The 12,828-nt window shown below is 40.1% G+C and overlaps 1 protein-coding gene across 3 annotated transcripts in view; it reads left to right on the forward strand.

Moving 5' to 3' along the window:
• sema5ba (sema domain, seven thrombospondin repeats (type 1 and type 1-like), transmembrane domain (TM) and short cytoplasmic domain, (semaphorin) 5Ba) overlaps positions 1–12,828 on the forward strand; it is a 149,876-nt gene that overhangs the window by 99,371 nt on the left and 37,677 nt on the right. For all 3 annotated transcript variants that reach the window (XM_041057011.1, XM_041057009.1, XM_041057012.1), the window contains exons 8-9: positions 121–334; positions 7,113–7,398. In XM_041057011.1, the coding sequence (XP_040912945.1) occupies positions 121–334; positions 7,113–7,398 (500 nt within the window). The remainder of the gene's footprint in view (positions 1–120; positions 335–7,112; positions 7,399–12,828) is intronic.

Here is a 12,828-nt window from a genome sequence, read left to right on the forward strand (position 1 = left end):
GTGTGATTTTGTAGAAATTCAGTGAAAACACTGTAGGCTTGCCCTTTTACCTTCCCTTTCTCACTGTCTCTCCCTTTTTCTTTCCATCTCTGTATCACTCTGTTATTTCATTCATCGCAGGTGGGCAACATGAGCAGCGTGCTGGAGCGTGTGAATGGCGTGGCACGCTGCCCGTATGATCCTCGTCACAACTCCACAGCAGTGGTGACGGAGAACGGAGAGCTGTATGCCGCCACCGTCATCGACTTCTCCGGCCGTGACCCCGTTATATACCGCAGCATGGGCGGCATGCCACCTCTTCGGACTGCCCAGTACAACTCAAAATGGCTCAATGGTACAGTAACGCAACAAGAACAACCACATATGATATTCTTTTTCACATTTCACACGAAATGTTAATTTGAGTGTCATTTATTTTAGCTTTTTTTTTTTTCTGTGCTGCAGCTAATGATTATTTTCATCACCAATTAGTGATGGTGAAGAAGTTAATTGAAAAAAAATATATATATAAAATTTAATCTCTACTTAATATGTCACAAATAAGTGAAAAACATCACAAGTTACCAGAGCCCAAGGTGATGTTTTCAAACTGCTTGTTTTGTCTGATGGACCTATGACATAAACAAGGAAAAGCAGCTAATCCTCACACTGAAGAAGCATGAATCGGCAATTGCTTGTCATTTTTTGTCGGTAAACAACGTAAATGATTAATTGAGTTATTAAAATTGCTGATTAGTTTTCATTGATTGACTCGAGTTCATTTTAGAGCTGTTAAAGCACAACCTTCTGTGAAATGAGCAGAAGTAACAGTGAAATGGCCTGGATGATACTGGTTTGAGTTATAACTTTGTTTAGTGTTTCACAGGGTCAGTGTTTTGTCAGTGTTTCATATCAGCTGTGAGAAATCTCATCTTAATAGGATTAGTAATCTGATCGGGTCTGAACTCTTGTTGGATCATCAAATGATCCACATGAGGTTAAACTGTGAGGTGTAGATTTGTGTCAAACATTCTCTGAAAATTCCTCCTGTTAGTATAAACATTTTCCTAGGCCTGCCTGGAGCGGCAGATGGGCCAAGTCTGCACTTTTGCTTCCAATACAATCGGCTCTTTTATTACAACCAGGATAGAACAATCTGACAGGGGTGTTTTCAAAGGATTACAAAGACTGTTTGGATTTGAAGTTGTGTATGGAACACACAGTACAGGTTAGGCATAGGAATCGGCGGGATTTACAGAATGGCGGAGAACATGAAATGCTGTCAATCCTGCTGGTGTCAGTGTCAATAATCTCCCTGCTGCTGACACTGTGCCTTTTCCTCTGACTACGCTGCAGCAGAAATCCATTCACACGCCCTGACTCCAGCAGAAATGTGGAGCTGGAGGAGGCTGCCGAGTTCCTCTGATATGCAGAAAAGCTTAGATTATTGGATTTATTGAGGTATATAGAATAGTGAAATGGAACAAGTTATCTTAGGCATCTGGAAGTGAAGGTCAAATTCATTTTCTTCATCACAGACAGCGTTAAGTGACGGCTTGGATTGACATGAAACTCTCCTGGTTGAGTTATCAGTACAAAAGATGAAAAATGATTCCAGAAGCAGTGGATTCTGTAGGTGTGTGCGTTTTTGCTCTATTTCAGTCTCATTCAACCGATCAGTTTAACTCTTTCCCTCTTCCCATTGAGCCGTGGTGTCTATTACCAACATATGGCATGCATGAAGCAGCAGAGTCAGACAAAGAGAGACAAATTTCTTAATAAATAATATTTGATAAAAATAAATAAAAGTAACAAATAATTATTTTCATTATAGGTTAATCTGTTAATTATCTGTCCATAAAGTGTCAGACAATGTAATTTCCTGGAATCCAAGGTAACGTATTCAAATTGCTTATCTAGTCTAACCAGCAATTTGAATATGTTAAAATTATTGCTTATCTAGTCTAACCAGCAGTCCAAAACCCAAAGATACTGAAATAGCAACGATATGAAACAGAGAAAATGAGTAAATCCTCTCTCCCGAGAAGCTAGGACCAGTGAGTGCTTGACATTTTCTGCTTAATAAAAGATTTAATCGATTAATGCGTCATCAGAGTTGTTGATTAATTTTCTGTTGTATGACCAATGCATTAATCAACTGAACGTAACAAACAAATATTCACATATTTCAGGTCAGCTGTATTGTGATGAGAAGCAGGCTTCTAAAGACCTGGACTTCAGAGAGTTGGCGAGAATAAAGGAGAGACAGGAATGGAGAAATAAGAAAGGCAAAGAACGAACGGAAGTAAAGTTGGAAGGTGGGAGAGTGTGAAGGTGTATGTGTGGTGGTGACGATGAGAGAGGAGGGATGAGAGTTGTGGGGTAGGGATGAGGATGAGAGGGAAGTAGAGAAGATAGACTGAAGAGTCAGTGAGCGATGTAATTATTCCTCACGGCAGGGAGAGGGTGAAATTACAACACACAGCATGCTTCACACCAGGCAGGGACTCTGCCTGTGTGTGCATGTGGGTGTTTGCTTGGGTATATATATATCTGTATTTAGACTGTATGCAAGCTGTATGCGCATCCGTGTGTGTCCAAGCTGTGTGTGTGTGTGTGTTTGTTACAGTGAAACACACACACACACATACACACAGGCACACAGAGTATGTGGGAGGTAAAAAGGTGAGTAGCAAAGTAGATAGTGTCCTCATCAGCAAAATCACAGCTGGCTGCACACAGTTAAACACACATGTTGCACTCCACTCTAGCTACATGCACACACATCTGTGCCAATACAGACAAAGCCTGCTTTCCTTCATGGCTGGTTCTGTGACGGTTATGGAGTTGTGTTCCCGGTGGATTTGGGGTGTGAATGAAAATCTCATTTCCAGCTCTAAGCCTCTCCAGTTCCAGAGAATCGAAGGCAGGAAGGGGGTCCTGGATCTAATCAATCTGTTCCCTTATTGGATTGGTAGCCTGCCAGGTGCTGACCAACTGTTTCCCATCATGCACCTGAATGACATGAATCCCAATTCATATTTTTTGTTATCTGCGCTCACTCTTTTCTCATTTTTTGTTTTTAAAAAAAAAAAGTGTGTGTGTGTTTTGGCCCTTGCAGTCACAAAAATAAAAATAAAGCAAGAGATTTCCCCATCTACAAAAATGCTGTGCATTTTGTTGAAAATATAATTCTACAACTATAACAGGTATTTCTACTGCATGTTTATGTTTCATTTATTTTTTGAGACAATATCTGCTCCTGGCAGATTAAGCATACAGTTATTTCAGGTAGAGTTCTGTGTTAATTGCTTCTTTCATGCTCTACCATCAGTGACTCATTCAACAGCTGCTCATCTGCCAGCTGACTTTTAACATCCAATCATATTCATATTCATACAGGTGTACACCATGGCCATTACGCCCTTCTCAGTAATTAATCTGCTGATGTCTTCATGCCAGCACTTCTTGCATCTGCTCCCTCCACAACTGTTACTTCTTAAGATGCGTTAAGACCTTTATTGTAATTTAATGTCTGTACTTCAACTGTATAACCATTTATTTGAAATGGTTTACTCCTTGATGGAAGCTCGTCTGACTAAAATGAAGAATTATTATTTTTTACGGTTATGTTTTGGCAGCTTCAAGCACTTGGTTAAAGCAAGAGTTAAAGAAAGAAAACAGATTTGGAGTTCATCTCCCAGCGCACAAACTTTTTCAACATTCAATCAAATCACAATCTTTCTCAAATCTTAACCAAGTGTTTCACACGAGTCATGCTGAGATCATTTTCAGGGAAGCTGAGTCAGAAGCAGTAAAGTCAATGTGTTTTTTATTTCAGACTAAGAAATATGCCTCTTAAAGAGTTGTTATTTTTTGTAAGTCATAGCTGGGTCAATCTCATTCACACGCGTTGCCATTTTTCTGTTCCTCCAACCAGCAGAAACAGCTGTCAAAGGGCACAATACCAGGCCTATCTGAATTGCTGAACAAATTGGAGATGTGTCAGCATTGTGTGCTTCGTACATCCATGACTTATGTGCAGTATAAAGATGTCACCCTTTGCAAACTTTGAAAAAAAAAAAAGAAGTTCCCAGTGAAGAGGATCCTGGCAGTACTTATATTTCTTCCAGATAGATTTTGACAAAACAAATCACTAGTATATAAATGTATTTTGTAGGAGATTTTTTTAAAAACTACTTTTTGTCTTCACTCTGACCAGACATATAACTAACTTAATAGAATACAGATTCCATAACTAAGTGCTACAACAATGGAGAGGAAAAAGATAAAGTTCTGGATGTGGCTGGTTTACAGCAGGGCACAGGTTACAGAAAACCATTCAGGCCAAGCCCAAACTATCAGGTATTACTCTTCCACTGCCACTAATGGATCATTTTTCTGTTCTCTTAGGTGAATATTAAGTAGCCTTGCTCTTTATACTGTAACTGTGCTTGATCTGAAGCTTCATGTGACGTTAGTGATGGAATCTTCACTCCTCCAGCACCCAGCAGGCCTTTCAGATTGAACAATCTGTTTACCGCTCAGCGGGGCGCTGGAAAAACTCTGTTTGTCACATTCGCACCCACGCAGCTTCGGTAATATTATGCAGAATCCGTCAGCTCCACCTGCCCTTTGGCTGACACACATACAGTATGCATAAACACAGGTATGTAAACACAGAAATACTCTGGTGTGCATACGCATAGCAGCTCAGGCAAGCTGTATACACTCACGCACGGACTTATCCCTTATGTACGTAAACATCTTTAGGTCCTTCATATGGCCTTTAGTTGCAGGGAAAGAAGCACTCATGCATCGTGATGGTTGTCTTTTCAGCCTCAGTTGTGGTAATTGTCAGTGACCCTACAGACACTTGTTCATCTGCATGCTTGTTAGCACCGATTAGCTGAACGGGGGTGTGCTGTACATTACAGTGATTGGTCTGACAGGTTGTTTTTGTCACAGATATAAACATTAAATGCATACATGCATGCATAATGGATAAAGATGTCATTATTAGGACACTTTTGCTTGTCAAGCCTCTGATTTTAAATGCAAATTGATGGCGAAGTGATAAGTATCTGCACTTCAATAAAAGTAAACCAGAAAAGTTGAGATCACCTGCTAAATTAGCCACCGCTGCCTTCTCACTTTTACATTCTTGCAGAATAACTGCAATTATCACAGTGTGATGTCTTCTGCATTGGCTGCCCCTGTAATATAACTTGATTACAGTTTCAAAAAGTTTCAATGACTCCCTGAGCTCATTGTCTTTTTGTCTCTTTGTTGTGTGTCTCCATCTGTGGCTGGTCCGAACCAGTGGTTGTTTTTTGTCACAGATGTGACATGGAATTAGAGAGCTGCTGCAGCCGTGTTGATAGCATTTTTGTCTCTTTCTGCTCTTTTTCAAAATCTTATTCTCACTAGCCCCTGAGGCACAGTCATCACAGGTCATCATTGCTGTGTGTGTGTGATTGCGTTTATAACATCAGCATCTCGTTTTTTGTTTATGGGTGTGCATGCATCTGTGCAAATTAAGGGTTATTCCTCCATTCGTGTTTGTGCGAGCGTGAGTGTGTGAGCGTGTGTCTAAGTGTGTGATATCACTTACGATAAATGGGTCCCAGAGGAAAACTGAAGCGACAGCAGGAGGGGAGTATTTTCTCAGTTTCATCATTTCTGCACACAAGTCGTATTCGCCTGAAAGAAGAAAACGCAGCAGTAGAAAACTCAGTGTTAAAGGAGCACCGTGGATGGTTTTGTTTTTGTTGGCTGTTCAGACTGCAGCTTTAAAATCAGAAATGTGACACAAAGGTAGTTATTCTGTTCTGAAAAAAATTGAGAATTAATGGATATAGTGACAATTACAGATGTTAGATTTTTTGTTTTTTAATTGTAAATGTAATTCTGGCTTCAAATTCAATATTTCACAAATTCACTTTTTCAAGGACTTTTTAGCAAACAACATGGAGGCTGACAATAACACGCATCTAGACCAACTACTACTACACCGTCCTGTGAAAACAACACAGCTCCAAAACGTAAACTTTCAGTGAACAAGGAAAAACTGTTTTGTTTGAGAAAACTGTTTAATTTAAAAACTAGAAAGAATTATCTTAAACCATTTTGCAACTTTTCTGAAGATGTAAAAATTATTACATTTAGATAGCTATGGTTTTTACAGGACAACAATGCTATACAGTCAGATATAATTATGATATTAAAGGGTTAGTTCACCCAAATTACCCAAACCCTGGTTAAGTTCTATCACATTGATTATTCACTGGCAACTGTATCTTTGACAGGAAGCAGTTTATTGAAAACCATTCACAGAGAGGTCTGTGGATTATCTAGAGTAACCAGGCACAGCTTTTGAGTTTTTCAGATGCCGTTTTTTGATTGAACAAAATTCCACTCGTATAGATTGTTTTGAGGTGTTTGCATCTGAAATGTCAGATACAATTATCTTAAAATGTTTGCACATAAAGTCCATACTATCTGCATGGTTAGAGACTAATGAAAATGTTATTTGAGGAATTTTGGGTAAACTAATCCTTTAAGCTGTTATAAACACTTTTATGTGAAACCTCCAGGAATGTAGATGTTGGCCTCAATGTTGTGGGTTTGAGACTAATATGGATGTACAGGTTCAAGCTCATTTTCCCTCCACACTCACAGCAATGAATTAGTATTCTGTGATGAGTCATGTGTTTACAAAGGCTGCCAGTAACGTCCCGTTCAAATCGTCAAATCGTTATTCAGTCTGCTTTACCTGATAACCCACCCAGCAGGGAGGGCCATTAATCATTCGCTGTGTCACCCGGGGCAATAAAAGCAACACGGGCATCCAGTTAAACAGACATAGCTGCATGCATTTACCATCAAAACATCAGCCAGATTTATTAGTAACCGTTTTTTATCTCCTCCTCTCCTCCTCCCTCTGCACCTTCTCTCATTTACACATTTGACATTGAGGTTCAACAGTAGAATTTCGAAGTTTTTATTGCAATCAATAATAAGGCGTACAGGGGTCAAAGCAACAACATCTAGAAGATAAATGCTGCAAATATTTCTTTTTCCCCTCAGTCATCATGCAATAATCCCCCCCTCCCTCCCCTTCCTCTCGGCAGAGCCCCACTTCATCTCAGCCTACGACATTGGCCTGTTCACCTTCTTCTTCCTGAGGGAGAACGCAGTGGAGCACGACTGTGGCAAGACGGTCTATTCCCGTGTAGCTCGAGTCTGTAAAAATGACATCGGCGGGCGATTTCTCCTGGAGGACACCTGGACCACGTTCATGAAGGCGAGGCTCAACTGCTCACGCTCCGGCGAGATTCCCTTCTACTACAACGAGCTGCAGAGCACCTTCTACCTGCCCGAGCAAGACCTCATCTACGGCATCTTCACGACTAATGTGTGAGTGAATGAACAAATAGACATTTATTCCAGCACTGCACCTGTTTGCACATTTTAACCCATAAGGCTTCTAATTTAGGGAAACAAATTATGGTTTATCATTTGGTATCTTTTTAATAAGCGTTTCCCTTACAATTTTTAATGAGTCTCAATGATAATAAATATATAGTTTTATATAAAAGGAGTACATTACCATCTAAAAACTGCTGACCTTACAACATGTAGTAGCAGCAAGGGAATATATTGCATACAGCCATTTTGGCATATTGTTTTTGTGTTTGCAGAGAAGCATTGGCGGTACATTTTGTGTACCGCCAAGGCTTCTCGGTGCCCCATGCTCCACCTCCATGTCTGATTCAGCTACTTGTTGAACCATCTGCATTTTTGTTTAAGCCATCTGCAGATTTTTACCCTCCTCTTTACTCACATTGCCATACAGCTGAGCTGTGAGCTGCCTTTTTATCATGAGAAGCAACTGGAAGAAACAGTTGCAGCTGCAAAGTTGATCCCATTGTCTTGTGATAATAACAACATTTCAAGGTCAGACTTTAGGATTTAGTTTGGTGTTCATGTTTTGAGAATGCGTCTTTGTTTTAGCACATAGGATCTCTTTAGTCTTTAGTATGTGACCACACAAGCACACGTGCTAAAACTCCTGGGTTCTTGCAAATGAAGATTTTGATGAGAATTCCTGGTAATAACTGAATCTCATTTCCTGGTATTTAACCTCAGGACAAATCCTGCCACAGTTTATTATTGTATCTGTAAGGGAACATATGCACTCAAATGATTTGTCAGCACATTGTTCATTAGTGAAAAGTGATGTACTGTACCTTTCATTACTGTTACTCTGATTATTACTCCTTTGGGAGCAGACAGAATTTGCAGTTGCATACCGTTATAAAGGGCTTAGCTCAGATAATTAGTCTGGATAAGCATGAAGAAATGTGGTAACCCAATACAGCGTCCATAATTGCTATAATTTTAATTTAATAAAATATACTAGAGGTGATACTTCTTGCAAGAAAAATCTGTTGTAACATTAATCATATAAATCACCTCCGTGTCTGTCTACGGATGATGAAAATCAATGCAAGGATGAGGGTGGGTTTAGATTTAGATCATTTTGTTTTGTGTCACACAACCCTCAGCCATACTGTACAAATAGAGAACAAACCAATACTTAACCGTCAATGTGGATATTATAAAAAGGAAAATTACTGTAATGTAATACTTATCTGTGCATTGCTGCTCAACGTTGCCCTCGCTGTTGAGTAGAAAAGATGAACAGCCCCAGCAAAACAAGCTGCAGCTGTGCTGAAGAGCCCTTTCAGTGCCAACAAGAATATTAATGGGGGAACAGTGACATGCACACCAAAACACTTCAACTCCAGCTTCTTTTCATTTAGCCCTCAGATTTCATCACTTCATAAGGTTTGTTACTGTGACATTTTCCCTCCTATACAGAGAGAGAGACAATTTCCCAGAGTTTAGAGCTTCCCTGCTGCTACTAATGATCAGCATGGATGCATGCGGCTCTCAGTCGAGCTGGATATACAGACTGACTCGCACTCCCTCTGGTGTTTGATTGCTCCAGGTGGTGGTGTCACACACTTCATTACAGAGAGGCAACACTGAGAACCCCAGTGTGTAGATTAAAGCTCGTGTTATGCTTTTTATGTTCAATAAAAGTGTAATTGCATCGAATTTTTGCCCGAGTAGAGGATGGCGGTGTGTGTCACTCGGTTTGGTCATTCAAACACTGTAGTCCAGGACAAGATGTTAATGAAGATACTGCAAATAATAATAACTAATTATAAATAAGAACTACTCAATGGATTGCCGTGAAAATTTGTATAAACATTCATGGTCCCCAGAGGAAGATTCCTCATTATTTTGGTGCATTTAGGTTTTCAACATTTCCCGTTGATTAGCTCTTTACCCTGAGATAAATTATTGTAAAAAAGCCGTAATTCTCTGCAACAAGTTTCAGGGGACAAGCCGAATCCCGCCTCTCACCTACTGCTCTCTCTCCTGTTAAGCTGCCGGTATTCGCAACCACATGACTGCTTCCCATCCGCCTGCAGTCGTCTTTAGAGATAGATAGAGAGAGTGGGAAATGGTAGAGACAAAGTATAAAGGAAAAGCCAGGGGGATAAAGGAAAAGACAGAGATGGAGATAGAGAGAAGAAGGAAATGAGAAGAGGTAATGAGAAAAATCAGTGAGCTCCAAGCTTTTGTTCATTGTCCTTTGTCTCCTCCTTCCTTGCCCTTCCTTTCCGAAGCGCCTCGTTGATCCTCCCTCCAAAACCGCCTCCCTCATCGGGGTTGGATATGTTAATGCAATCACCACAAACACTGTCTCTATCTGTCTGGCCTAAATTGAACAGGCTCACAGCTGCTCCCAGGAGTTTGGGGCTGTAAAACAGAACAGGGAGAGTTGGAACAGAGTACTTATCCTCTCTGTCTGCTCATAATCCGGGCCAGGTCTCAGTACTGTTGAGTGACCTCCCTTCTTTCCGTGACTCTCTTGATATATCCTGTGATGTTCTATAAATGACTGAGGCCTTGTGTATCTTTTATGATGTTTTTACACTTAGATGGTCTTCAGTTTAAGTATTTTCAGCAATTAACTAACAGGAAAAACTACAATTTTGATATTCAGCAAATCATTTAAAGTAATTCATCAGGTAAAAATGCCAAGCATTTTTTTGTCACCAGTTTCTCCAATAAAAACAGTTGCTGCTCTCCGTTATATTTCACTGTAAATTGAATATTTTTGGGTGTTTGATCTGACAAAACCCAACCCAAGGGCAGTCTGAAACATCATTTTGGGCTCTGAGATGAGGAAGCGAGATGGTCATTTTTCAGTATTTTCTTACATTTTGCTGACCAAACAATTTAGGAGGTGCTGCAGTGATATAGTATTACGCTAGTATTACACTAACCCTGCAAGAGACAAATGTTTTGTGTTTATTTATTTATTTATTTTAATGGTCAAGACTATAACAGAAGCTGAGAAGCATCTCTTGCTTACACTTCTGCACAACCTGAGCTGCAAAAGCAGCAGCAGCAGCAGCTCTTGTCTTCTGTCTGTGTTTCTTCATAGCCACAGAAGATATTATACAACTCTTTTTACTTGCTGAGTAGTACATCTCATAAATGGTAAACTGTTTTTGATGTGTAAAATGGTTTAAAAGGAAGAAAAATCAACAGATCACTCAATAATTCCTTTCTTCAGATGAGAAGAGGAGAGAGGATGGAGAAAGGGAAGGGAATGATTCTGCTGAGATGTGCACGAGCCAGCAGAGCCTGTCGAGCGGTTATGTAGTGGAGGGTTTTAGCATTCCATCAGAATTAGGACACTTAAGACCTCAGAGCACGGCCAGGTCTTTTAATTAACTCCGGGCCCTTATTGGCAGGGTCCTTCTGTCATGTGCTCAGAGCAGCAGAGAGCTTCTCCTGCTGAGGTGTCTAACCTGACATTACTACCTAATTATGAGCCTCCTTATCTATTTCTGCGCGACTTCACTGACCCCCGCCCCACTTTACTAGTTCTTGGACGGTCTCATTTCTGAGAGGTTTGGGGGGATAAGGAGTGCCAACACAAATGGTACATTAATTCATTAGAAGATCGAAAACTATTCTGCAGTGCTCAGTTATGTTCAGTGATTTATCTTTTAAGTTATTTATGAGGCACAACTGCCAAATTTTTGCTGGTTCCATCATCTTGAATATGAGGATTTGCTGCTTTTCTGTGTTTTATATAATTTTAAATTGATTATCTTTGGGTTTTGGACTGTTAGTTGGACAAAAGAAGGCGATGTGAAGACATCAGCTTAGGTTCTGGGAACTTGTAAATGGTGTTTTTATTTTGTAAATAGAAAAAAATGGTAGATCAATCAAAAAAAGAGAGAAAGTAATCCTTAGTCCTGTTCCAGACTTTTGAATTGCTGTCTACATCTCAGATTTTTTTTTTTTTTAATGATCCAAGTTCTGTGGGTTTGTCGCTGTGCTCATTTGTAACTGTTTTCTCTGGCTGGAGAAACAACAGACGGATCAGAGCGTCTGTGCAGGATTAAAAATGTGAAAGTCATTTTTCTATGTGTGGATTAGATCAGCACTTCTGTACAGGTTGCTTTAAGGGCCAGATTATGGTAGAAAATAATACATTTTTGTAATGTGTTGTATGAAAGGCAGTAGTTTTAGCTGCTCCTTGCTGCTGCACTTGAAGGTGGGGTGAAAAGCTGGTAGAGATATTGTTTAAATATAGGGATTTCAGACAGTTTCTCCTGGCAAGCATCCATTCAGTTTTACACACAAAAAGTAACAAGATTAGTTGTTTGGAAATTGAAAAAACAGAAAAGTTTAACTTCTGTTTACTTTTTCGCCTGCACACACGTGGCCAATCACTGCATTAAATGGGTGTGAGTGTTGGATTGTTGGTTTAAAGTTACACAAATGGTTGGACACAGTATCAGACTGTGACTGTGACTGTCAGACCAAATAATGACATGAAACAAAATGGACAGTGGCAACTAATGATTACTTAACCTGATTGTCAGGCTAAGTAATTATTATTTGCAGCCTTAATAAGGAGATTTACGGTCTCTCTGTATGGTTAAACTTTTTTTATGCATTTCATATTCACGGGGATGCAACACGTGCAACCTGACATGCACAGAACATCTCCTAAAATCCTTCCTATCCATGGAAAAAATGCGACTGAGTCCAAGTCGGATCTAATTTGACGTGGGTGATAAATGATATGCTGGGCAGCCAAGTACAGCAAGCCACATAACTGTACAGTATTTCTGATTTTACACAACCCGTCATATCAACTCACTGGCATCAAATCTACCTTGAAATGAAGTGCGGCCCTCCAGTGGAAGACTGGCCCTGATCTGAATACAGTTTGACAGAATCTACTGGTTTTATCATTCCTTTCGCAGATATTCTTTAAATTGAAACCACTACCTGCATTTTCTGTGGTTTCCCTCCCTCCCGGGCCTATTTGCATTTGATTGGAAAGGCTGTGAAAACAGGCCAGGTCAAGCTGAGACTCGAAGAATACTAGAGAGATGAAAATCTGTCTCTTAAATGGTTAACAATGCCATTATGTTCAGTGAACTGTGCACTTCCTTACGATAGCTCAAATCTAACACCTGGGGTTTTGTGCAACCTATTGAACCTGTGGTGTTGCTTTATTGTTTAGTGTAGGTGTTGCTGACTCAGTGTGCCTCTGAATGTGACTGTTTTGGGCCAAAGCTGTTGCTTTTGCTGGCGTATTGTTGTGCAGTATAAAAATATGTATGGATAATCCTGGCAGCCTCGGTTCAATTTCTGGTCCCTGCAGCCATGCTGCTCTGCTGAGTCGGCCTTTTTCCTTTTCTGCTGCGATGCAGGTATTCACTGAAGTTGAAACATTGG

The sequence above is a fragment of the Toxotes jaculatrix genome, chromosome 15 (genome assembly GCF_017976425.1).
Source record: "Toxotes jaculatrix isolate fToxJac2 chromosome 15, fToxJac2.pri, whole genome shotgun sequence".
Classification (NCBI taxonomy): domain Eukaryota; kingdom Metazoa; phylum Chordata; class Actinopteri; family Toxotidae; genus Toxotes; species Toxotes jaculatrix.